The sequence below is a fragment of the Salmo salar genome, chromosome 28 (genome assembly GCF_965601325.2).
Source record: "Salmo salar chromosome 28, fSalSal1, whole genome shotgun sequence".
Taxonomy (NCBI): domain Eukaryota; kingdom Metazoa; phylum Chordata; class Actinopteri; order Salmoniformes; family Salmonidae; genus Salmo; species Salmo salar.
Genome location: NC_138318.1, coordinates 44,366,233 through 44,392,823, shown reverse-complemented (window position 1 = coordinate 44,392,823; position 26,591 = coordinate 44,366,233). Strand labels below are relative to the sequence as shown.

Here is a 26,591-nt window from a genome sequence, read left to right as displayed (position 1 = left end):
TTCATTTTCAATACATTTGCAAACATTTCTAATAACATGTTTTCACTTCGTCATTATGGGGTGTTGTGTGTTGATGGGTGAGAAAATATATTTAATCCATTTTGAATTCAGGCTGTAACACAACATGTGGACTAAGTCAAGAGGTATGATTACTTTCTGAAGACACTGTACTTCAGCAAATTTAAATACATGACAATTACATTTTGTCAGAAAGTAAAAGTCTAACTTTCATTTCATTCATGAGTGACAGCGTTAAAGCAAACCTAGCACAGTGTGACACTGTAAATTACAATCAAACTGAATGACTTCCCATATATTACAATCAAACTGAATGACTTCCCATATATTACAATCAAACTGAATGACTTCCTGTAAATTACAATCAAACAATGCGGCTGAAAGTGGCAACGCAGATTCTCATTGGCTGAGCCTGAGTAACCCCTATAAAAACACTGCCATCTCATCTAAGGCAGGCGGGTGCCCCTCACATTGTGATGTCATACATTCTCCCTACGCGACTCAGCCACTCTCGCACTGCCTGGCGCACGTGGAGGTCAGTCACATGACAGGTCAGCTGACTAATGCAGGGGAACATGGCGGGCTGCAGGGCCACGAAGGTAGTGTCTGGGAGGAGCTGGATCTGAGTCAGGATAGTCAGAACCATGTTGGTCCACGCCTAGAGAGAGAGAGAGAGATAATTACTCTTACATTTCAGTGCAACATGTCTTTATTCAATAATGAAAAGAAAACTGGATTAATCAAAAACAAAAAGTACTTTCTGTTATCACCCCCATGACCATAGACTGAGTGATGCTTCTCCTGCATGTGGTCCTACCTGTATCTGAGCCTCTGAGTCTCTGAGGGAGACGTTATGGGAGCTGGCTGTAGAACTGGAGCGGAATCTGATGATTTCCTGCCTCAGCACCTCTGGCCCCGCACTGAACTAGTGTCTCATGGGCCCCGGGTTCACCAGCTGCTGGGGCCTCTGTGGGACGGAGGACTCTGGGCCCCTCATGGTCCCTGCCTCGCCCCTCTTCTCTCCCCCCTTGGTCTCCTTCACGAAAGTAGTATGGTGCTGCTGCTTCCTCTTTTTGTACTCCATCATCAGCTTTGTGATGGTCTTGTCGGTGGCGATGGTGTATAGCTTGTTCCCAGCACTCTCCCACGACTCCTTCTTGTGGCCCGCTGTGTCTGTCCTCTCCCCTCTGAGGTGTTGCAGGTTTTCCATGCAGTAGCCAGCAGTAGGGCTGTGGGTGTCCTCCAACGGCGTCTCCACCAGGTGGGAGCGCACGTCGTCGTCTGAGGGTGTTCCCCGGCTGGAAAGGCCTCCCATTGAGGGCGTGGGAGTCTCGGGGGTGGAGGGGAAGAGGGGGTCTCCCCGGAGGACAGGCACCGCCTCATCCAACAGGTTCTCCTGGTCCAGGTGAATCTGGATGTAGTTGTTGCAGAGGTCCATGCAGAGCTTGTGCAGCCGCTTGACCAGCCAGGCCCAGTCTGCACTGGGGACCGGCTGGATGCTGAGTGAGGGGATGGTGACCCTCCACTTACGCTTCTCCTTCCCCCGCGGGGGACTCACCTGGGCCGTCTCCTCAAAGATGTCCTCGTCCTCAGAAGAGCACTGCTGGGAGGAGTCGGAGCTGCCCTCGTCCTCCTCGTACAGGGTCTTCTTCACCAGCTCAGCAGTGATGCTCTCCTGGTTGGTGAGCGTGGCATACAGCAGTGCCTGGAAGTAGATGTTGAAGCTCATGGCAGACTGGCGGTACAGGTTGGCAGCGCCACACACCCCAGACACCTTCATCAGCAGGTACTTAAGGCCCGGGCGCGTGTCGAAGTCCCGGGCTGTGCGGTAGGAGTCCAGCAGCAGGTCGAAGATGATGGCCAGGTTCTGCATGGAGATGTACCGTAGGAAACCAGCTTGTCTGGGGTCAGATACTGGGGTGGTCTTCTTCTGGGCCTCAGCATTACCAGGGTGCTTCACAAACTCCTCCAGCAGGATGTCATACAGGTTCTGGAGCAGCACTTGGTGGGAGAGTAAGCTAACCACTATAGTTCTGAAAGGAATCCTGTGGGCAGATGGAGAAAAGGGTTGTTAAAGCCATTGATGGAAACAGATGCCTATATTACCAATACCGTAGTTCTGATTGTCAGAAATACGAACAATGTAATGGGAATTGAGCTTCAACAGTACATTTCTACAACGGAAGTCTTCATCATCTGTACAGAAGCTTATGTCATCCGATAAAAGATGTTGACAGAATATAATTATGTTTACGGTCCATGACATTGAAACATCAGGTAATGAACTCAGAAAGGTGGGTGTAAATGCTGCTCCCAGTAAACCAGAATTATGGCATGGATCATCAAAGTGCTCTTACCCTATTTTTCTGCAGCAAGTCCAGCACAAGAGAGAGATCAGAGGCATGTAAGGAGGGAATGAGTCTGAATATGCTACACTTCAAAATCGACATTCTGAACAGTATGAGTAAAGGCTGTGAACCCAGACATGAACTGTAACAGAACAGTATGAATAGACTAGAATAGAGCAACAGTTTAAAGTTGACGATGTACTGTAAATAACAGGTTGAACACACAATATATCAACTTTACACACTGGGACAGGTTTACTACGTTTTTGCATTGCTTGTACCTGGTGTAAATGTTTAGTAAATCTGTCCCACTGACTAAAGCCACCAGACTAGCTATGTGATTAAAAGTTGCCAACCTTTTCTGAGTGTGACCATTGGATTGCTGGTCTGATGGGAGCTCTATGATGAGCACACAGGACTGGGCATGCTCAAAGCCTTCCTTGTTGTTGGGGGTTTTAGGGGAGCACTGGGTGTCCAGCATAAACACCTAAAGACAGTAGGAATTCATGTTCAACCACTATATAGTCATACAGTACAGAAGATTTGAGATATAATACAAGATATTTGAAATGTCTAATAACAGCTATTATAACAGCTATATTGATGAATAGTATGTATTTGACCCAGGTTTGATTGTAGACTGCCACACATTTACATATGTCACATCAACATGCATGTCGCCGGCTGCATTTAGACAGGCAGCCCAATTCTGAGCTCTCTTTCACTAATTGGTATTTTGACCAATCAGATCAGCTCTGAAAAATATCTGATGTGATTGGTCAAAAGACCAATTAGTGGAAAAAATATCAGAATGAGGCTGCCTGTGTCAACGCAGCTGCCTAGGCCTGGATTAAATCTGGACCACGGAAGATCTGCGTAATAGCGTGATTGACATTTAAAAGGTAATTTCCGATTGAGCCGACATATGCAGTCTCTGCAAATAAGGAAACATTGCCTTTAAATAGGGCATAGCCAAAAAGGGGCGAATGAATCTAGCTCCAAGTGTGTAAGTTCCATCACATCTACATGTATATACAGGAGTGTTGCATGTACAGGAGTGTTGCATGTACAGGAGTGTATGGTGGAGGGTCACCTGCTGGGCCATGGCTCTAATTCTCCAGTACTCTGCCTCAGCAGAGGGGAAGTGGGACGGGGCGGCCACCTTAACCTCACAGGCGTCCCCAGAGGAGCTGGCTGAACCATTACGGAAACACACCAGCAGATTCTACACAGACACACACAATACAACACATGTATTCTAGTACTCTGACATGTACAGTCATGGCCAAAATTTTGAGAATGACACAAATATTAATTTTCACAAAGTCTGCTACCTCAGTTTGTATGATGGCAATTTGCATATACTCCAGAATGTTATGAAGAGTGATCAGATGAATTGCAATTAATTGCAAAGTCCCTCTTTGCCATGCAAATGAACTGAATCCCCCAAAAACATTTCCACTGCATTTCAACCCTGCCACAAAAGGACCAGCTGACATGTCAGTGATTCTCGCGTTAACACAGGTGTGAGTGTTGACAAGGACAAGGCTGGAGATCACTCTGTCATGCTGATTGAGTTCAAATAACAGACTGGAAGCTTCAAAAGGAGGGTGGTGCTTGGAATCATTGTTCTTCTTCTGTCAATCATGGTTAACTGCAAGGAAACACATGCCGTCATCATTGCTTTGCACAAAAAGGGCTTCACAGGCAAGGATATTGCTGCCAGTAAGATTGCACCTAAATCAACCATTTATCAGATCATCAAGAACTTCAAGGAGAGCGGTTCAATTGTTGTGGAGAAGGCTTCAGGGTGCCCAAGAAAGTCCAGCAAGCGCCAGGACCGTCTCCTAAAGTTGATTCAGCTGCGGGATCGGGGCACCACCAGTACAGAGCTTGCTCAGGAATGGCAGCAGGCAGGTGTGAGTGCATCTGCACACACAGTGAGGCGAAGACTTTTGGAGGATGGCCTGGTGTCAAGAAGGACAGCAAAGAAGCCACTTCTCTCCAGGAAAAACATCAGGGACAGACTGATATTCTGCAAAAGGTACAGGGATTGGACTGCTGAGGACTGGGGTAAAGTAATTTTCTCTGATGAATCCCCTTTCTGATTGTTTGGGGCATCCGGAAAAAAGCTTGTCCGGAGAAGACAAGGTGAGCGCTACCATCAGTCCTGTGTCATGCCAACAGTAAAGCATCCTGAGACCATTCATGTGTGGGGTTGCTTCTCAGCCAAGGGAGTGGGCTCACTCACAATTTTGCATAAGAACACAGCCATGAATAAAGAATGGTACCAACACATCCTCCGAGAGCAACGTCTCCCAACCATCCAGGAACAGTTTGGTGACGAACAATGCCTTTTCCAGCATGATGGAGCACCTTGCCAGAAGGCAAAAGTGATAACTACGTGGCTCGGGGAACAAAACATTGATATTTTGGGTCCATGGCCAGGAAACTCCCCAGACCTTAATCCCATTGAGAACTTGTGATCAATCCTCAAGAGGCGGGTGGACAAACAAAAACCCACACATTCTGACAAACTCCAAGCATTGATTATGCAAGAATGGGCTGCAATCAGTCAGAAGTGGCCCAGAAGTTAATTGACAGCATGCCAGGGCAGATTGCAGAGGTCTTGAAAAAGAAGGGTCAACACTGCAAATATTGACTCTTTGCATCAACTTCATGTAATGGTCAATAAAAGCGTTTGACACTTATGAAATGCTTGTAATTATACTTCAGTATTCCATAGTAACATCTGACAAATATATCTAGACACTGAAGCAGCAGACTTTGTGGAAAATAATATTTGTGTCATTCTCAAACCTTTTGGCCATGACAGTATGCTGAAGCTGTACAGTCTGGAGCACAAGGTTACATAAAATGTGATCAAGTCAACATGATCTAGAACACACAGCACAGTGACGGAACCATGCTTATCAGCCACATGGAACTTCATACAGTGGTCCCAGTCATCAACAGCTGAGAGAGTGAAAGTACACATACACCTAGGATATTTTGTATCTAAAAAGAAAGTAATGAATGACAGTAATCCCAACATACAGTACTGTAACACAAAATCTACAATTATAGTAATGAATGACAGTAATCCCAACATACAGTACTGTAACAAAATCTACAATTATAGTAATGAATGACAGTAATCCCAACATACAGTACTGTAACAAAATCTACAAATATAGTAATGAATGACAGTAATCCCAACATACAGTACTGTAACAAAATCTACAATTATAGTAATGAATGACAGTAATCCCAACATACAGTACTGTAACAAAATCTACAAATATAGTAATGAATGACAGTAATCCCAACATACAGTACTGTAACAAAATCTACAATTATAGTAATGAATGACAGTAATCCCAACATACAGTACTGTAACAAAATCTACAAATATAGTAATGAATGACAGTAATCCCAACATACAGTACTGTAAATAAGAATACAAAATGATAGTAAGTCGACATTTACTTTTACTACACTCTTAAAAATAAATTGGAACCAAATAAGGTTATTGAGTGCGATGCCACAAGGGAACCATTTTAAGGTTTCTGAAGAACCATAAATGGAACGGTTCTTTGAAGAACCATAAAAAAATGTAAACCCAGAAATGTTTCGTCCCTCCAGGACCGGAATTGAAATAGCCCTGTTATACGGTTTTAAGCCTTATTTGCACATTTCACAGGGTGCCTTTCGAGTGAGCTTTAGAGTTACCACCCATGACTGTATTTGCCAGTGACGGAGACATGGTTGTTGCCTTCACTAAGTGATTATGTTGTCACTGAAATGTAACTATTTAAGACAATACATACAGTGCATTTGGAAAGTATCCAGATCCCTTGACTTTCCCACATTTTGTTACGTTATAGCCTTATTCTAAAATGGACTAAATAGTTTGTTTTCCTCATTAATCTACACACAATACCCAAAAATGACTAAGCAAAAACTGTTTTTTATACATTTTTGCAAATGTATAAAAATTTTTTTTTTTAAATTAATATACATTTTCATAAGTATTCAGACCCTTTACTCAGTACCTTGTTGAAGCACCATTGGCAGCGATTACAGCCTTGAGTCTTCTTGGGTATGACGCTACAAGCTTGGCACACCTTTTACTCCTCCGCAGATCCTCTCAAGCTCTGTCAGGTTGGATGGGGAGCGTCGCTGCACAGCTATTTTCAGGTCTCTCAGAGCTGTTCGATCGGGTTCAAGTCCGGGCTCTGGCTGGGCCTCTCAAGGACATTTAGAGACTTATCCCGAACCCACTCCTGCGCTGTCTTGGCTGTGTGCTTAGGGTCGTTGTCCTGTTGGAAGGGGAACCTTTGCCCTAGTCGGAGATCCTGAGCGCTCTGGAGCAGGTTTTCATCAAGGATCTCTGTACTTTGCTTCGTTCATCTTTACCTCGACCCTGACTAGTCTTCCAGTCCCTGCCGCTGAAAAACATCCCCACAGTATGATGCTGCCACCACCATGCTTCACCGTAGGGATGGTGCCAGGTTTCCTCCAGATGTGACACTTGGCATTCAGGCCAAAGAGTTCAATCTTGGTTTCATCAGACCAGATAAAGGATTCTCAATGAGAAACAAGATTAAGTGCCTTTTGGCCAACTCCAAGCGTGCTGTGATGTGCCTTTTACTGAGGAGTGGATTCTGTCTGGCCACTCTACCATAAAGGCCTGATGGTGGACTGCTGCAGAGAAGGTTCTGGAAGATTCTCCCATCTCCACAGAGGAACTTTGGATCTCTGTAAGAGTGATCATCGGGGTCTTGGTCACCTCCCTGACCAAGGCCCTTCTTCCCAAATTGCTCAGTTTGGCTGGGTGGCCAGCTCTAGGAAGAGTCTTGGTCGTTTCAAACTTCTTCCATTTAAGAATGATGGAGGCCACTATGTTCTTGGGGACCTTCAATGCTGCATAAATGTTTTGGTACCCTTCCCCAGATCTGTGCCTTGACACAATCCTGTCTTGGAGCTCTACGGACAATTCCTTCGACCTCATGGCTTGATTTTTGCTTTGACATAAACTGTCAACTGTGGGACCTTATATAGAAGTGTGTCCCTTTCCAAATCAAATCATGCGCCGAATACAACAGGTGTAGACCTTACTGTGAAATGCTTACTTACAAGCCGTTAACCAACAATGCAGTTCAAGAAATCGAGATTAGTATATTTAATAAATATTTTCTTAAGTAAAAAATAAATAACATAGATAATCAAAAAGTAACAAGAAAATTACATAAGGAGGTACCGGGTCAGTGTGAAGGGGTACAGGTTAGTTGTAAATAGTCTGGGTGGCCATTTGAGTAATTGTTAAGCAGTCTTATGGCTTGGTGGTAGAAGCTGTTAAGGAGCCTTTTGGTCCTAGACATGGCGCTCCGGTACTGCTTGCCGTGCGGTAGCAGAGAGAACAGTCTATGACTTGGGTGACTGGAGCCTTGACAATGTTTTGGGCCTTCCTCTGACACCGCCTAATATATAGGTCCTAGATGTCAGGAAGCTTGGCCCCAGTTGCCATACCAGGCGGTGATGCAACTGGTTAGGATGCTCTCGATGGTGCAGCTGTAGAACTTTTAGGATCTGGGGACCCATGCCAAATATTTTCAGTCTCCTGATCTGGAGGTGTTGTCATGCCCTCTTCACAACTGTCTTGGTGTGTTTGGACCATGATAGTTCGTTGGTGATTTGGACCTGTTTGGCCCTCCTTTTCCTATAGTCCACGATCAGCTCCTTTGTCTTGTTCACATTGAGGGAGATGTTGTTGTCCTGGCATCACACTGCCAGGTCTCTGACCTCCTCCCTATAGGCTGTCTCTCACCTAGGGGCGGCCCGTCAGGAAGTCCAGGATCCAGTTGCAGAGGGAGGTGTTTAGTCCCAGGGTCCTTAGCTTATTGATGAGCTTTGAGGGCACTATGGTGTTGAATGCTAAGCTGTAGTCAATTAATAGCATTCTCACATAGGTGTTCCTTTTGTCCAGGTAAGAAAGGGCAGTGTGAAGTGCGATTGAGATTGCGTCATCTGTGGATCTGTTGGGGCGGTTTGTGAATTGGGGTTTCTGGCATGGTGTTGATGTGAGCCATGACCAGCCTTTCAAAGCACTTCATGGCTACCGACGTGAGTGCTACGAGGCTGTAATAATTTTGTCAGGTTACCTTAGTGTTCTTGGGCACAGGCACCATTGTGGTCTGTTTGAAACATGTAGGTCTTAGGAGAGGAGAGGTTGAAAATGTCAGTGAAGACACTTGCCAGTTGGTCCGCGCATGCTTTGAGTACATGTCCTGGTATTCCGTCTGGCCCCGCGGCTTTGTGAATGTTTTTGCTCACATCGGCTACGGAACGTGATAACACAGTCGTCTGGAACAGCTGGTGCTCTCATGAATGATTCAGTGTTGCGTGCATCGAAGCAAGCATAAAAGGCATTTAGCTCGTCTGGTAGGCTCGCGCCACTGGGCAACTCGCGGCTGGGTTTCCCTTTGTAATCCGTAATCGTTTTCAAGCCCTGCCACATCCGACGAGCTTCAGAGCCGGTGTAGTAGGATTCAATCTTGGTCCTGTATTTATGCTTTGCCTGTTTGATGGTTCGTCTGAGGGATATGTGGTTGGGATATGTACGTACGGTCACTGTGGGGACGACGTCGTCGATGCACTTGATGAAGCCGGTATTCTGAGGTGGTATACTCCTCAATGCCATTGGACATATTCCAGTCTGTGCTAGCAAAACAGTCCTGTAGTGTAGCATCTGCATCATCTGACCACTTTATGAGTCTCTGTGTATGGAGTAAAGGTGGTCTAGAGTTTCTTTCCCTCTGGTTGCTCATGTGACATATTGGCAGAAATTAGGTCAAACGGATTTAAGTTTGCCATCATTAATGTCCCTGGCCACTAAAAGCGTAGCTTCTGGATGAGCATTTTCTTGTTTGCTTATGGCCTTATACAGCTCGTTGAGTGCGGTCTTAGTGCCAGCATCGGTTTGTGGTGGTAAATAGATGGCAACGAATAACATAGATGAGAACTCCTTTGGCAGATAGTGTGGTCTACAGCTTATAATGAGGTATTCTACCTTAAGCGAGCAATACCTCGAGACTTCTTTAATATTAGACCTCGCGCACCAGCAGTTATTGACAAATAGACACACACCCCCGCCCCTCGTCCTACCAGACGTAGCTGCTCTGTCCTGCCGATGCATGGAGAAACCAGCCAGTTCTATATTATCCGTGTCGTTGTTTAGCCATGTCTGGTGAAACATAAGACATTACAGTTTTTAATGTCCTGTTTGGTAGGATATTCTTAAATCGTTAGAACGTCCAGTTTGTTTTCCAATGATTACACGTTGGCCAATAATACGGAAGGTAGTGTTCTCACAAGGCACCCGACCTCCTCCCCCCTTTTCTCCATCTTTTCTTCACGCGGATGACGGGGATTTGGGCCTTGTCTCGACAAAGCAGTATATCCTTTGCGTCAGACTCATTAAGATTTTTTTCTTTATGTTCTGATGTCCTGAAGCTCTTTTCGGTCATAAGAGACGGTATCAGCAACATTACGTACAAAATGAGTTACAAACAATACTAAAAAACAAAACAAATAGCACAGTTGGTTAGGAGCCCGTAAAATGGCAGCCATCCCCTCTGGCGCCATTATCATTCAAAAAAATATTAAATATATTATTATGAGTCTCATAGAAAAGGGTCTAAATACTTATGTAAATAAGGTAATTCTGTTTTTAATACATTTGCAAAAATGTATTCGAAACCTGTTTTCGCTTTGCCATTATGGGGGTATTGTGCGAAGCTTGATGAGGAAAACATTTCATTTAATCCATTTTAGAATAAGGCTGTAACGTAACAAAATGTGGAAAAAGGGAAGGGGTCTGAATACTTCCCGAATGCACTGTATATATAGATAACAATATAAGGCCTTTACCTTGACAGGCTCCAGGGTGGCAGAGAAGGCATCCTGCAGGGAACAGCAGGCCAGATTCCACATCTCCTCAGTGAAGACTGGGCCTACCGTCACCAACACATACCTGCCACAGGAAGAGACAAACACACCCGTCACCTACAGCTCAGTCATACACATTATGTGTGTGTCTGTGTGGTCACCTGACGCAGGAGCAGCCCACTCTAGAGATAGTCTCAGCAGGTTCAGCCACACAGGCCACCAGCAGCTTGAAGAGGTCCTTCAGCATCAGGTTGATCAGATTCTCATAGCCAATATCTATAGGAGCACAGAGATATGAAGGATATGGACAGAGGCACAACCAGGATCTGGGGCCGTCCCACTGGAGAAAAACTGGTTGAATTGTTTTTCCATGTCATTTCAACAACAAAAAATGTAATGTGATGTTGAATCAACGTAGTAAACTGATTGGATTTGCAAAAAGTAATCAACGTAAGGGAATTACGTCTTTTTTTCACCCAACTTTTAACCTAAATCAAATGTCATGGTGAATTTTGTTGATTTCACATAGAATTCACGTTAGTTGACAACTCAACCAAATGTAAATAAAAACTAGATGTTGAACTGACGTCTGCGCCCAGTGGGGGGATGTATCAAGCATCTCAGAACATGAGTCAGGATCAGGTTTTCCCTGCCCACCTCTTGTCTGTACACCATGTTCGACCACCACTCAGAGGTCATTTCCTTTGTCATTCCATGGCCACTGTACCTGAGTGGATGAAGCTTTGAATGTGCTCGACCACCAGCTCACAGCACAGCCCAATGGCGTGCTTGAAGTTGGCTGCGGCTATGTCCCAGTACGCATGGTCACCATGGCTACGCTGCAGCCAGAGTGACATCACAGGAAGAAGAAGCTGGATCACAGAGAATATGGCAAAGCCCGGTCCTATGGAGGTGAAGAAAAGAACTGGCGTTTGGTTTTCATGTAGGCTACGTTAATCTAGATTATGTGACTTTTAGAAGATAATCACCCAGACCATGTAAAACCAAACTCCAGTAGATAGTGTAGAATCGGACCTGTCCTGTGGCATCAAGGTATCTCTTCTCACCTGGTAAGTTGGTGAGCTCCCTGAGAAGTTCAAACAGCAGTTCCAGGGTGGGGGGCTGGTGCTCCCGGGGGCAGTTAGATACCACTCCAGTCAGCTGCTCCAGCAGCAGGATCCACACCTGGATCAGGCCTGTGTCATCGTCAAACTCAGCCAGGACACAGTCCATGCCATCCTCACTGCTGACAGACCTTTCCTGGGCCCTCATGGGCAGGCTGGCCAGCCGGGCTCCCAGGAACACTGGCTTAGAAGGCATCTTGTAGATTTTGGCAAGTAACTGCAACAGAAAACATCATTATAAGTAGATGGGAAAAGTCTTCCTGTAGCAGGGTTGTGACCCTTTATTTATCCATTTTAATAGACTTTCTGGAAGCCCGTCTGATAAGAGGACTCATTTTAGTGTGACACACATTGGAGATGGCTAAGGTGGCCCATGGGCCAGTGATTTTCTACCTGGGAGCACTTCCTCAGGTAGTCCAGAGCAGGGAGGCACAGGTCTGTAGAACTGTAGCCAGTGGCATTGACACAGTCCCCAATCTCCTTATAGTCCACTTCTCCTGGGAACAAGGCTGCCGTGTTTGATGGCACCCAGAGTAATCATTTCCATTATATCTTACCAAATAACATGAACATTCAATGTCTCCGTCTAGAAATGTGATGATCATGATAATAGTATTACACACCCACAGAGAAAATCATGTAACCATCTCATTTACCTGACTTACCTAAACCTTTGACAAACTTGATAAGGCACATGATGTAGTCAGTTGCTGCGTTGGCAAACACCTGAATGTTGTCTGTGTTGATAAACGCTTCAAAGACATCAAACACAGGTGCCTGAGACTTCCCTGCATTAGAGACGATGCAGAAAACAACCTCAAAGAGACAGGAATCTCCTTAGAGAGAGGAGACAAGGCTCCAACCTAACTCCACAGACAACCCAGAGAAACAGTATGTGACAACAGAAATATGTTACCTGTGCAGTACATTAGGGAATACAATACACAGAAACATTGACATGTAATAAACTCTAAGACTAGGCTGCCTGTCAGACATACATACCCATGGAGTATTCTCCTATCAGGTAGTCTTTCATGTCTGTCCCATGCACGGTCCTCAGGGCACTGAATAGAGGTCTCCAGCCAGACTGGATCTGAGGGGAACACATCTCTACCAGCTCCCCTATGGATGTGACCACCTGACGGACAAACAGTAGGACCTTAACTACCGGGTCAACTAATTATAAGAGGGTATTAAGGAGGCCTTGTGTGTGTAGGAGACAACTAACCTGGTCCTGCACGTCCTCGTCACACAGCTCCAGCAGCATGTGTTCGAAGGGTCTGAAGAGCGCCTCGTTAAAGTGGAAGTGAGGAAGCTCTGCCCAGCACCTCCATCAGAACATCATGGATGAAGGACACAGCCTTCTGGGATACATAGCGCTCTTTGTGGCAGGCAGCCTCAGAGGAGAGAGAGATAAACAGAACTGAGAACAATATATGCCTAATTTAACCTGCAGAAAGGGTGAACCTGTTAGGCCACGCCAGATCAGTGATCGTGGAGGAGAGGACATAAGCAAAGGAGGCCACACAGTTGAGACGAAGTCCCTGAGCTCCTACCTCCACCAGGTGTATTGCTCCTACCTGTGTGTTTCTCCTACCCAGGTGTGGTGCTCCTACCTCCACCAGGTGTGTTTCTCCTACCCAGGTGTGTTTCTCCTACCCAGGTGTGTTGCTACTACCCAGGTGTGTTGCTGCTACCCAGGTGTGTTGCTCCTACCCAGGTGTGTTTCTCCTACCCAGGTGTGTTTCTCCTACCCAGGTGTGTTTCTCCTACCCAGGTGTGTTTCTCCTACCCAGGTGTGTTTCTCCTACCCAGGTGTGTTGCTTCTACCTCCACCAGGTGGGGTGCCACTACGCTCCAGGCCCTCATCATGTGCAGCAGGGGTCTGGTCTTATTCCTCACGATCCGCAGCATGGCCTCCCCCAGGCGGAACAGGTGCAGGGCACTACGCCTGTCCATGGTGGACTTGGCCTCTCCTACAAAGACAAAGGCAACATGATGGTTCATCGCTCCTGTAAAAGGGTATTTTTCCATGAACATTGTGGATCAGACCTGTGTTTAACTTTTGATTACCACTTTTGGGACTGTTCCATTGTACTGGGCTAATTTGACCCAGGGTTTGACCTGGGTCTGTTGGGAACGACAGTGTGTTGTGTTTGGTACCTGGCATGGCTAAGGAATAGTCTCCTGTCTCAGTGACTGATTCAAAGAGCTGGGACTGAGATGCCTTCCTCAGCTGGTGCAGGAAACCCACCAGGCCAACCAAGTTCAGCTTACAGACGGAGTCCTCAAATAACCTGCAAAAAGGACACACAGTGAAGAGCAAATGATTGTCAATGTATTCTTCAAACAGCAGAAAGGAATCCCCACAAGCCAAATGGAAATCTGTGGGACTATTAGGACAGTGAAACATCTGCTAGATAAAAGGGATTTTATTATTTTCACTAAAAGAAGCCCAGTGCTTATGTAAAGTACCAGTCAAAAGTTGACACACCTACTCATTCAAGGGTTTTTCTTTATTTTTTACTATTTGCTACATTGAATAATAGTGAAGACGTCAAAACTATGAAATAACACATATGGAATCATGTAGTAACCAAATAATTGTTAAACAAATCAAACTATATTTTATATATTTCAAAGTAGCCACCCTTTGCCTTTATGACAGCTTTGCACAATCTTGGCATTCTCTCAACCATCAGGCTATAGCTCATCCATCATGACCTATGTCCAGAAGAGAACATGCTGCATGCCCATGTGATTCTTTGTACCGTACAATCAAGAGCAGCAAATCATAAGCTGCGTTTACACAGGCAGGCCAATTCTGATCTTTTGACCAATTAGATCAGCTCTAAAAAAAGATCTGAAGTGAAAAGATCTTATGTGATTGGTCAAGAGACCAATTAGTGGAAAAATATCAGAATTGGCCTGCATGTGTAAATGCAGCAGTACTGGCCTGGGTCAAACTTTCAAGTATTTGAGCTGCGCTTGATCAACACTGCCATCTGGTGGCTACTTTCTTTACATGTTTTGTTACGGACTTAAATTACAACATTTGTGTTTCAGCCTAGTAGCATTCCGTCAACAGCAACTACAATGTTTTATATTGCTATTCAGACATGAAAGTCAATGAAACAGAAATTACAATATGAAACCGAGTATGTGATTCAGACACAGTGGACAAAACATTACAGTCCTGCAGCCTATAATGCAGTACCTGTCTGCCTGTGTAGATAGAGTGCAGACGGCCTTGGATGCACTGGTCCCCGTCATCAGGCTGCGGTCCAGGTCTTTCCCCCTGCTGCTCTCCCTCAGCAGCTCCTGGATGGACTGCGGCTGAATGACCGGCTGGCTGCTCAGGGCCAGCTCTCTGTCCGGACTGGCCTCGCCGCACAAATCCAGCCCCAGATCTACGGCCAGCTGGGCTTGGGTGATGGTCATGGTGGCCTGGGAGCTTCCGTCGCTGAAATGGCTGTGCTCCAGAGAGCTGACATATTCACTAACCCTGGGTAGACAGAGACAGGTACGCTACTGTATTGTTCAGTGTCGTTACAGAGATGAGTGTTATTAACCTGTGGCTGCAACTGTACCAAGAATCCACCGTCCTACGCTGTCATGAATGCATCCACCGTCCTACGCTGTCATGAATGCATCCACCGTCCTACGCTGTCATGAATGCATCCACCGTCCTACGCTGTCATGAATGCATCCACCGTCCTACGCTGTCATGAATGCATCCACCGTCCTACGCTGTCATGAATGCATCCACCGTCCTACGCTGTCATGAATGCATCCACCGTCCTACGCTGTCATGAATGCATCCACCGTCCGACGCTGTCATGAATGCCTGTCTCAGCCTTTTATGAGTTGTTATGGAGAGGGTTTTTTCTTCTTCTCTCTCTGCATCGCCTGCTCTGCCACAGCTTGGCTGTGTTACCTGAAGACGTGGGGCCAGCAGTCCTGGTTGTGGCTGCCCATTTCCAGGCCGACGTTGAAGATGGCCTCCATGCAGAGCACATGTGCCGTGTGCAGCCGCACCCCCTGAGGACGTCCCATCTGCTCCAGCTTCTGCTCCACACGCTGCTTGACTGGGAACAAAATGTGACAATGGGATCTTTTCTGAAATATCCTGTCTTGTGCAGTAATGACAAATCCAAAGTAATTGTTTGCGTTTACAGTAGTTTTATAGTACAGTGGGTGTCTTAGTTTGAAACAGTCCATTGAACCGCTATGTACAGACAGCACGGTATGTTATGTACCTTGTGTGATGGCATCTCCAGACCCGCCCACCTGCCTCTCCTCCTTCTCCTCCTGCACACACGAGGCTGCTGCCATCTGGGCCAGAGCACAGGCACAATTGGCAGCCACACCTAGAGAATGCATGAATATTCATTAGATATGACGGTAAATAAGACAAGCTGGGCTGGGCTGGGAGGGTATATCCCACCTGTCACAGAGCACCTGGCCAATAGCAGCATCTGCAGCCAAATGGAGAATCACAACACTTTATGGTCTTAATTCATACAGTCTCTATTTTCAATAGCTACACAAATAGGCCTACTAAGTATTCAGGAATATGATTATCTTAAAACGTCTTTCTGGAAACATCTCTATACCAGACCTGTGATCAAATCGTTTTTGTTTTCTTTCAAATACTTTGACCCAGCCTGCCTCGGATGTAAACACACTAGCTAATGGGTTTACTACATCCTTCCTGTTTAGAGATTATAGTCAGGCAGGCAGGCATTATCTCCAGTCACCATGGTGTTGGGTCCTGTTACCTAGAGCACAGCTGAGCCTGGCTGCCTTGTGTAGTCCACCCAGGCTGAGACAGACGGTGTCTCTCTCCCTCTGGCTCTGCTCCTTCAGCGCCCAGCATGAAGGCCAGGCCCTTGGAGCTGCCCGCCATGCGCCCCGTCAGGGGGGTGGACAGGGTGTCCATCAGGTTCTTCCAGCAGCCCGTCAGGATGTAGCGGGCAAACACTATGCCTAAAGGTTGAGTGAGTAAGTCAGACCCTTATCTGTGCATTGAACCACGTATCAACCCATATGTATGAAACAGGATCAATGGTGGTTGAGTCAGAGCCTTGAAGCTAGAATCCGTAGTTGAAACAATAACAAAGTGGCATCCTGCCTCTGTTTTGGTAAAAAGCTGAGGGATGGTCTAGAGATGTAAGGACTTACCATCCATGATATCAAAATTAGAGTTTTAACCATGTTTTGAGGCTATACAGTGATTACAAACATTGGAGTTAAACAGGCTTCTATTTTGGGTGTTGATGGTGTACAACAGTTGAACTAAGCTCATGAGGCATTTATACGTTTTATTGGTCAAGAATACATCGGTATTTACTGAGCATACGAAACATTAGGAACACCTTCGTAATATTGAGTTGCACCACCCTCCTTTTGCCCTCAGAACAGTCTCAATTCGTCGGGCATGGACTCTACAAGCTGTAGAAATCGTTCCACAGGGATGCTGGCTCATGTTGACTCCAATGCTTCCCACAGTTGTGTCAAGTTGGCAGGATGTCCTTTGGGTGGTGGACCATTCTTGATACACATGGGAATCTGTTGAGCGTGAAAAACACAGCAGCGTTGCAGTTCTTGACGTACTCAAACCGGTGCGCCTGGCACCTACTACCATACCCCATTCAAAGGCACTCGCCCATTCACCTTCTGAATGGCACACATACACAATCCATGTCTCAAGGCTTAAATATCCTTCTTTAACCTGTCTCCTCCCCTTCATCTACACTGATTAAATGGATTTAACAAGTGACATCAATAAGGGATCATAGCTTTTACCTGTTCAGTCTGTCATGGAAAGAGCATGTTTTGTATACTCAGTGTATATCATTCATTTGTAAGTCAAAAAATGGATGTAGCAAATGCTGATTCTAGCTTTAAATACAGCATACAGTACATTCAACTGTGTACAGTAGACTATTGATCATGAAACATTATGAATGGCTATATCGTAAAAATTCATGAAAACAAACATTTGCTTTTTGGTCTTAACGGTAATTTACAGTTAGGGTTAAGCATTAGGGTTAGCAGTGTGGTTAAGGCTAGGAATAAAGTTAAGGTTAGATTTAAAATCAGCTTTATGACTTTGTGGCTGTGCCAGTCTGCAGAGCTGCCTCCAGAGAAAGAGTCATGACAACAAATGTCAATCTGTGGCCTCCCGAGTGGTGCAGTGGTCTCAGACACTGCATAGCCGGCTGCGACCCGGGAGACCCATTGGGCGGTGCACAATTGGCCCAGCGTCGTCCGGGTTAGGGGAGGGTTTGGCCGGCAGGGATGGTCTTGTCCCATCACGCACTAGCGACTCCTGTGGCGGGCCGGGCGCAGTGCACGCTGACACGGTTGCCAGGTGTACGGCGTTTTCTCCGACACATTGGTGCGGCTGGCTTCTGGGTTAAGTGGGAATTGTGTCAAGAAGCAGTGTGGTTTGGTTGTGTTTCGGAGGACAGACGGCTCTATCTTCGCCTCTCCCAAGTCCGTAAGAGAGTTGCAGCGATGAGACAAGACTTTAACTACCAATTGGATACCACGAAATTGGGGAGAAAAAAAAGGGGGAATTTTTTTATTATTTAAAAAAACAAATGCCAATCTGCAAGTCAGATCCTTTGTATTGACCAAGACCTATGCTACAGCCCAATGGGCTTGAATCAACCCCATCTATTGACAAAGACCCCTTGTCTGAAAAGGCACCAATGGGAGATCTATCTGTGTATTGACCCAGCAGTTCTATAATGTGCTGTAGGCAGGCAGTAAACAGGCAGGCAGTGAACTAAGTCCAGTTAGAGAGACCTTGAGAGATTTAAGAGCTATAAAGGCACTCTGCATGACAATAACATCTCATACAGGGAAGTAAATAGTAGAACTGACAACGGCCCCTTTTCTCTCCTTTCCACGTTAATATAGTCGTCCCCTATTGATTATGTGTACCTACCTAGCTAATTACGTGGAAGCTTTATTGCCTCATGGGCAACACAGCAGCGGTTACTGTGGTAAAGTGGCACAAGTGCTTGACAGTGCGCCTTTTGTTCCCAGTGATAATAAAAGAGGTAGGCAGACACTGGCAGCTCTCCATTCTTTCCCCTGTGAGAGATGCAAGGAGAACAACATATTTCTCTCTCACTACTGCCCTGCCTCTAACCACTAGGCTAGAGAGTACAACATCTAGGCTCATGTATGCAACCGCAGAGACCAGGGTTCAGTCCGTCTCCACCCTTCCCACTTTGTCTCCTCCTAATCGGTCTCACCAACTGTTTCTAATTTGTCTGAATAAAGCAAAATGCCCCCCAAAAATACACAATACAATATGCTTAAATATCTAAGCAAAATATAGCAAAAACCTTCTTGGTGAAGCGACTCAGAAAGTATAGCTGGAGGTGTCAGTACCTGGGGAAGACAGTACCTGGGGGTGTCAGTACCTGCCATGAGGGTATCACTGCCACTCTTGTCACAGCTGAAGGGGGACTGAGTGTTGGCCTTACGGATCAGCTGACCTCCGATGGCACTACTGCCCAGCCCATCAATGTCTGACCAGAGAGAGAGAGCGAGAGAGAGAGACAGACAGCGAGAGCGAGCGAGACAGACAGACAGCGAGAGAGAGAGAGTGAGAGAGAGAGAGAGAGAGCGAGACAGACAGACAGCGAGAGAGAGAGACAGCGAGAGAGAGAGACAGCGAGAGCGAGAGAGACAGACAGCGAGAGAGAGAGAGAGCGAGAGAGAGAGAGAGAGAGACAGACAGCGAGAGAGAGAGAGAGAGCGAGAGAGAGAGAGCGAGAGAGAGAGAGACAGACAGCGAGAGAGAGAGAGAGCGAGAGAGAGAGAGACAGACAGCGAGAGAGAGAGACAGCGAGAGAGAGAGAGACAGACAGCGAGAGAGAGAGACAGCGAGAGAGAGAGACAGACAGCGAGAGAGAGAGAGCGAGAGAGAGAGAGCGAGAGAGAGAGAGCGAGAGAGAGAGAGACAGACAGCGAGAGAGAGAGAGAGCGAGAGAGAGAGAGACAGACAGCGAGAGACAGACAGCGAGAGAGAGAGAGAGCGAGAGAGTGAGAGAGCGAGCGAGACAGACAACGAGAGAGACAGACGGCGAGAGAGACAGACAGCGAGAGAGAGACGACACAAAGTGATGAGAGTTGTCAGAAAAACATAGCAGAACATTTGTATTATTTTACCTTTATTTAACTAGGCAAGTCAGTTAAGAACAAATTCTTATTTTCAATGACGGCTTAGGAACAGCGGGTTAACTGCCTTGTTCAGGGGCAGAACAGATTTTTACCTTGTCAGCTCGGGGATTCGATCTTGCAACCTTTCCGTTACTAGTCCAACGCTCTAACCACTAGGCTACCTGCCTCTAACCACTAGGCTGGGCTACCTGCCTCTAACCGCCAGGCTACCTGCCTCTAACCGCCAGGCTACCTGCCTCTAACCGCCAGGCTACCTGCCTCTAACCGCCAGGCTACCTGCCTCTAACCACTAGGCTACCTGCCTCTAACCACTAGGCTACCTGCCTCTAACCACTAGGCTACCTGCCTCTAACCACTAGGCTACCTGCTGCCCCGATTTTAAAGACTCAAAGGAGCATTATGTTAATTTCATATCTTTATGTTGACATAAAGAATCCTTGTGAATAAAGCAGTGTGGGAGAGCTGTGTCCCCTCCTACCAGTGAGCATGGTGATGAGGGGCAAGGTGTGTTCCTCTGGTGAGCCCCAGTAGCCAGCCTCCCCCAGCAGGTTCCTGTCCAGCACCTTGAGGTAGAGCTCCTCGATCCAGGCCTGAGACAGCACCACCAGCACCCCACTGCTCTGGATGAGACGAACAAATTCTTTCTGCAGCAGATGAGACAATTCAATGGGGAAACCATGAAGCCTGGTGGGATCACTTCAAAATATATCAAGCACAAACAAAACAACTGGCTACAGAGCATATACTACATGGTATTCAGCAGATCACTTCAGAGTTCACTTTTATCCTATTATTATGCACTAAGATAGACTCCACCTCCTCCACTCACCAGGCTGACCAGCACGGGCATGGGCCTCCTGCGGTAGTAGTCCTGGCAGCAGAGTTTGAGGCTGAGGAGCAAGGCATAGTAGGAGACCAGGTAAAGGCCGTCAGCGTTCATCAGGGCCTGACAGTTCAGGTTCTCACTGCCCTCATAGCCTGGAGAGTGGATGCCACCTGGGAGAGAACATAAGGTCAATATTATCCCCTAGTGTCTCCATCAAACAGTGGTACCTAGAAATATTAGACAGTATCTTATTCTGCTAAGACATCATCATTACTTTAATGGAAGTTTCAATGACATCGGATGTCATCTCACGTCCTCTCTTCATTATGTAATGCTATCTCCCTTCATCTCCTCACTGTATCACAACCGGCTGTGATTGGTAGTCCCATAGGGCAGCGCACAATTGGTCTAGCATCGCCCCAGGTTTGGCCGATGTGGGCTGTCATTGTAAATAAGAACTGACTTGCCTAGTTAAATAATATGTTGGTTTTTTTTATCCCTTACCCGCCTGTAGGCTGGAGCAGAATGTGGAGGAGAAGTTCTGCAGAGAAGTGTCCACATCTGTTGTGCTGTGCATCCCCAGCAGGCGAGGCAGCAGGCCGGCCAGAGACTGGACAAAGAGCCGGGCGCTCTGCTGGTCAGCCTCCTGGTTCTTCAGTAGCTTCAGGGACAGGGCTGCCGTCCTCAGGGAGCGGTGGCTGGGACAGTCCCTGGGTGTCTGCTCCTCATTGGCCAGGGAGCAGTTATCAGAGCCCATGTCTGACACATCCGAGCGGCCCGAGTCCTTCTCCGCCGCCATGGAGTACTGGTCACAGGAATCAATCTCAGTGCGCGACATCTCCCCCTCGTCCACGCTAAAGTTACACTCGCTGTAGCGTGAGCAGTGGGAATGTGCCCGGGCATCCTCAGACAGGAAGTTGGTGATGTCGGGGTAAACAAGGGCGTGGCTGCGCTGCACCACGTCTGGGGGTCCGCCGGGCTTCGCCCCCGGCTCCCTCACCCAGGGACGTAGCTCAGGGTCGAGGTCAGCGTCCGGCCCACCAGAGGAAGGGAGTCGGAGTTCTTCCCAACACTCCTCCCCCTCTGAAGTGGTCTGTCCTAGCTCCAGAGTGGTCTGGCCCGTATCCGTGGTGATGCTGATGCTGATGTCGGGGCTGTGCTCCGCTCCGGAGGGCTCCCAGGGAGCGTGCTCAGAGGAGAGGATGTGGCGCTGCCAGCGGAAGTCCGCCTTGTTGATCTCCATGGACTCCCGCATGGATTCTGCCCCCTCTTTCAACTCATCCAATCGGCGCAGGAGCATGCGGGCCTGTTCTGACTGTAGGCCACGCCCATGACTCAGCTCGTCCAGAGCTCCCAGGAGGGCACAGGCACACAACACTGAGGAGTAGCAGGCCTCCATGCCCCCCTTCATACAGGCCTCGGTCGTTCCATCCATCACCCTGTAGGCACACACACACACAACGTAACTCTTTACAGCAGTACTACTTCCTTCTCACTAGTACATGATGTATGGGTTACAGGCTTATACAGATAGGTAGAGGCATATTCTTTTTTTAACAAGGTTAAAGTGCTAAATCAAGTAAGAGATTATGGGTCCTCACAGTTTAAGCAGGTCCAGGTGAGACTTCCTCTTGGAGAAGGACCTTTTCCTAGACTCAGGCTCCATTACACATGGACCAGCCAGGTCAAACAAGCACTGAGGGCTCCCCAGAATCTACAATACTCAAACAAACAGACACCCAATTTGATTTTTGCTTATTGTATCCCCTCTGCAACACTGGTACTGTCGATATAGCAGCAACATTCCACGGTCTAATTCATTTACACTGACATTTTAGTCATTTAGTAGATGCTCTAACCCAGAGAGATCTACAGGAACAATTACGGTTAAGTGCCTTGCTTTCAGGGCACATCATCAGATTTTTCACCTAGTTGGCTCACGGATTTGAACCAGTGACCTTTCGATTAACCACTAGGCTAATTGATTGGTTGATATATAAACATTATGTTAACTTCTCTAGGGTAGGGGGCAGTATTTTCACGGCCGGATGAAAAACGTACCCAAATTAAACGGCCTACTACTCGGGCCCAGGAACTAGAATATGCATATTATTATTAGATTTGGATAGAAAACACTGACGTTTCTAAAACTGTTTGAATGATGTCTGTGAGTATAACAGAACTCATATGGCAGGCAAAAACCTGAGAAAAATCTAACCAGGAAGTGAGAATTCTGGTGCTTGTAGTCCTTTCAAGTCATTGCCAATTGAATACACAGTGAGTTAGGGTTCGTTTTGCACTTCCTAAGGCTTCCACTAGATGTCAACAGACTTTAGAAAGTTGTTTGAGGCTTCTAGAATGAACAGAGAGTGAACAAGAAGGTGGGGAAGTTGGTGACCCAGGGAAGGACATCAGTTCATTGGCGCGCATTCACGTGAGAGTTAGCTGTGTTCCAAAACGTTTTTCAAGACACTGGAATCGTCCGGTTGGAATATTACTGAAGTTTCACGTTATAAAGGCCCTAAAGATTGATGCTTTACAACGTTTGACATGTTTGAATGAACGTAAATATAACTTTTTTTTACTTTTCGTCGTGACATTTTCCGCGCGCTTCCTACACTTGGAGTAGCTAACTGAACGCGCTAACAACAAGGAACTATTTGGACATAAATTATGGACTTTATCGAACAAAGCAACATTTATTGTGGACCTGGGATTCCTCGAAGTGCCTTCTGATGAAGATCAAAGGTAAGTGAATATTTCTAATGCTATTTAATATTTTAGATGACTCCAAAATGGCGGGTATCTGTATTGCCTAGTGTATTTTTCTGAGCGCAGTACTCAGATTATTGCAAAGTGTGCTTTCCTCTTGAAGCTTTTTTGAAATCTGTCACAGCGTTAGCATAAAGGAGATGTTCATCTATAATTCTTTGAATGACAGTTTAATATTTTATCAACGTTTATGACGAGTATTTTTGTAAATTATTGTGCTGATTCACCGGCAGTATTGGAGGCAAAATATTTTCTGAACGTCACGCACCAATGTAAAATGGGGTTTATGGATATAAATATGAACTTGATCGAACAAAAAATGCATGTATTGTGTAACATGATGTCCTAGGAGTGTCATCTGATGAAGATCGTCAAAGGTTAGTGCTTCATATAGCTGCGTTTGGGGTATTTGTGATGCATCTAGTTTGGAAAATGGCTGTGTGGTTATTTGTGTCTATGTACTCTCCTAACATAATCTAATGTTTTGCTTTCACTGTAAAGCCTTTTTGAAATCGGACAACGTGGTTCGATTCGGGAGAAGTGTATCTATAAAATGGTGTAAAATAGTCCTATGTTTGAGAACTTTGAATTATGACATTTTGTGGTTTTGAATTTGGCGCTCTGATTTTTCACTGGCTGTTTGAATAGTGTGAACCGTGGGAGGGACGATAACCTCGCTCGGGCAGGTGGGACGCTAAGGGATTTAAGGTGACTGGTGAACCGTAAGGATTCTGGGGCTATGACCACCTCCTTCATGATCTTGATGGCCTCCGCGCGGTGCTGTGGGGGAGGGTAGAGCAGGATGCGGTGGTACAGCGACTGCAGAACAGGCTTCATGGACTCCACACAGTTCACCAGGCGCACCAGCTCAGCCGCCACGTAGCATATGGTCCGCAACACCGGGCCGATCATGGTGGGGGTGGTGGAGGAGCAGCCAGATCCCCAGCCCTGGTTAGACACCCCGCCCAGAGAGGGGTCCAGTACCGGACACCCACCTCCTTGGCCCGAGGTGATGGTCTTGTCATTCACAGGGTTTCCCATGATCACCACCAATGACGGGCACAGCTGCTTCCTTGGGGAAGAGGACAAGACATGTCACATGTTTTATGTAGACAGATAATATAGCTAACACTTGAAGGGTACTTATTTTCTGAAGTGCTCAAGTACTGCTTATGAATGTGTTATGAAGACCATATGTAGGTACACCTTAAGTAAAGTGTTACCAATAATGTATGGTGGTTATCTAATGTTTAAACTGCGAACATACGGAATAGGGAGGCAGGTGATCGGACAGGGAATTGTGACTGTGTATTCTGTATGTCAGCCATGGGCAGGCCTTACCAGATCAGGTCTGTGAAGCCTCTGTTCATGTGCATGGTGGGAGGACAGTTGCTGAGCATGGACAGGATGCATTCTAGGTAGAGCAGCTGGAGCAGCTGGTTCTCACTGTACAAACAAACAGACCATTAGTCAGTGTCTCAGGCCATCCCAAATGGCACCCTATTCCCTATCAAAAGCAGTGTACTATGTATGGAATGGGGTGGTGTTTGAGACACAGCCTCAGTGTCTCACCTTAATAAAAGCCAACCTCTATATAATATTGGTGTAAGACAAGGTGGGAGAAATAATGAGTTCTTCAGATGAGAGAGAAACAAACTAACAGTGCAGGGCTGTTAACTCTGAATAAAGAATCATTCTTACTGGTCAACCCCCTCCAGCTTCTCACAGAAGACGGTTAGCACAGTCACGACGTCCTCACACAGGGACTGTGTCGTGGGAGACACATCTAAAAACATACAGGCCAACAACCATTACCGAGACATCTCACTCAGTAGAACAAATGCAACTGATAACATACCTAACCTACCTGTGTGCGATTTCAAGCTTGGAGTTTCAACTTTTGGGACTATTCCTTTGGTTCCATTGTCCAGCCCAAACTAAATCAAATGCAGTTCAAATGTTTGGCAAAATGTATTTGACTCAGGTCTGAAGGAACAGTTAAGCCAGCAGACACACTGCATGTCACGTCCTGACCAGTAAGGGGTCAGGTCATTTTGTTATTACAGTTTGTTCAGGGCGTGGCACGGGGTGTTTGTTTTGTGTGTTTTTGGGCTGATCTATGTTATTCTATTTCTATGTTTAAATATCTAGTTTTTCTGTTTCTATGTTGGAATTGTTTGGGGTTGGTCTCTAATTGGAGGCAGCTGAATCTCATTGCCTCTGATTAGAGACCATATTTATGTAGGGGTTTTCTCATTGTGTTTTGTGGGTGGTTATTTTCTGTTTAGTTCATGTTAACCTGACAGAACTGCTGGCTGTCGTTTTCTTGTTTTGTTTATAGTGTGTCAGTATAATAAATACAAATATGAGCACCCAACACGCTGCGCCTTGGTCTACCTTTAACAACGGCCGTTACACTGCATCATTCCCTACTACTGGTCTCTCCTCTCCCACTGTTGGAATTGGACTCTGGGAGGTGTGAATCACCCAGCCTTGCAGTAAAATATTTGTGATGTCTAACACCCTGTGCTCATTGCCTCATAAAAGGGAAATTATAATCCCTGCGGAGGTATATTCCCCCTGGCATGCGAAGAGCGGTGAAGGCTATTCCTATATAACAGGGCTATAAAGTACCTCTGAGCTGGTGAGTGGGCACTGGTGCATCCTCGCCATCCACTCCCTGCAGGACACACATTATAGATTTTCAGACACTGCACGTCGCTTCATATATGATTATGCATTCAATGCATTCCCCTGCATATTCAAAGATTGTGATCTTGTTAGTGATTATTGTAATCACAGCTGCACTAGTCAGCCAAAATGTATTCAACACAGTATGATTACAAGATCGCATATGATTTGCTGTTGATCTGTTCTGAGTGGTGGTAATGTGAGAGGTCAAAAGGTGCCTGGGGTAGCTGACCTGTCTGTGTCGGAGCTGCAGGGCAAGGTCCCCCAGGACCTGGCTGAGGGTGGCCCTCACGGCCGTGTTGATGCTGCGCTGGTGACAGCTGGACCTGTATGTCTCGATACACACCTGGAGGACAGCAGGACAGGATAAACACACACACACACACACACACGTTGCAACAGAGCAGGGGTTTACTGTAACACCCAATGACTATACACAAAGGTAAAGCCTCTTTCAAGGCAAAGCTGGCTGGACAGAAGAAAGTCTGACATCGGGAGTGAATGAAAATGTCCTCTTTAAAACAGCAAATGTGTGATACATCAACCAAAAATCTTAATTGAAGCATAAATAAGATGCCAAGCCCTGAAGAGTCAGTAAGACATAATTGCTTTACCGTCATCTTAACCTTTTCATTACCTCCCACTCTATATAAATCA

At 46.3% G+C, this 26,591-nt stretch overlaps 1 protein-coding gene across 1 annotated transcript; it reads right to left on the bottom strand.

Moving 5' to 3' along the window:
* Positions 1–484: 484 nt before the first annotated feature.
* On the bottom strand, positions 485–22,202 carry LOC106610838 (brefeldin A-inhibited guanine nucleotide-exchange protein 3-like). Its single transcript, XM_082970389.1, is given in 24 exon segments — positions 485–676; positions 836–2,063; positions 2,723–2,853; positions 3,460–3,591; positions 10,299–10,401; positions 10,478–10,592; positions 11,044–11,220; positions 11,384–11,657; positions 11,834–11,937; positions 12,106–12,228; positions 12,443–12,578; positions 12,669–12,765; positions 12,767–12,837; positions 13,271–13,416; positions 13,604–13,737; positions 14,658–14,945; positions 15,378–15,528; positions 15,700–15,810; positions 16,222–16,301; positions 16,303–16,429; positions 18,883–18,990; positions 20,124–20,289; positions 20,475–20,641; positions 20,988–22,202. Coding segments are annotated over 24 exon segments (5,280 nt in total). The 5' UTR covers positions 21,907–22,202.
* Between the last annotated feature and the right edge of the window lie 4,389 nt (positions 22,203–26,591).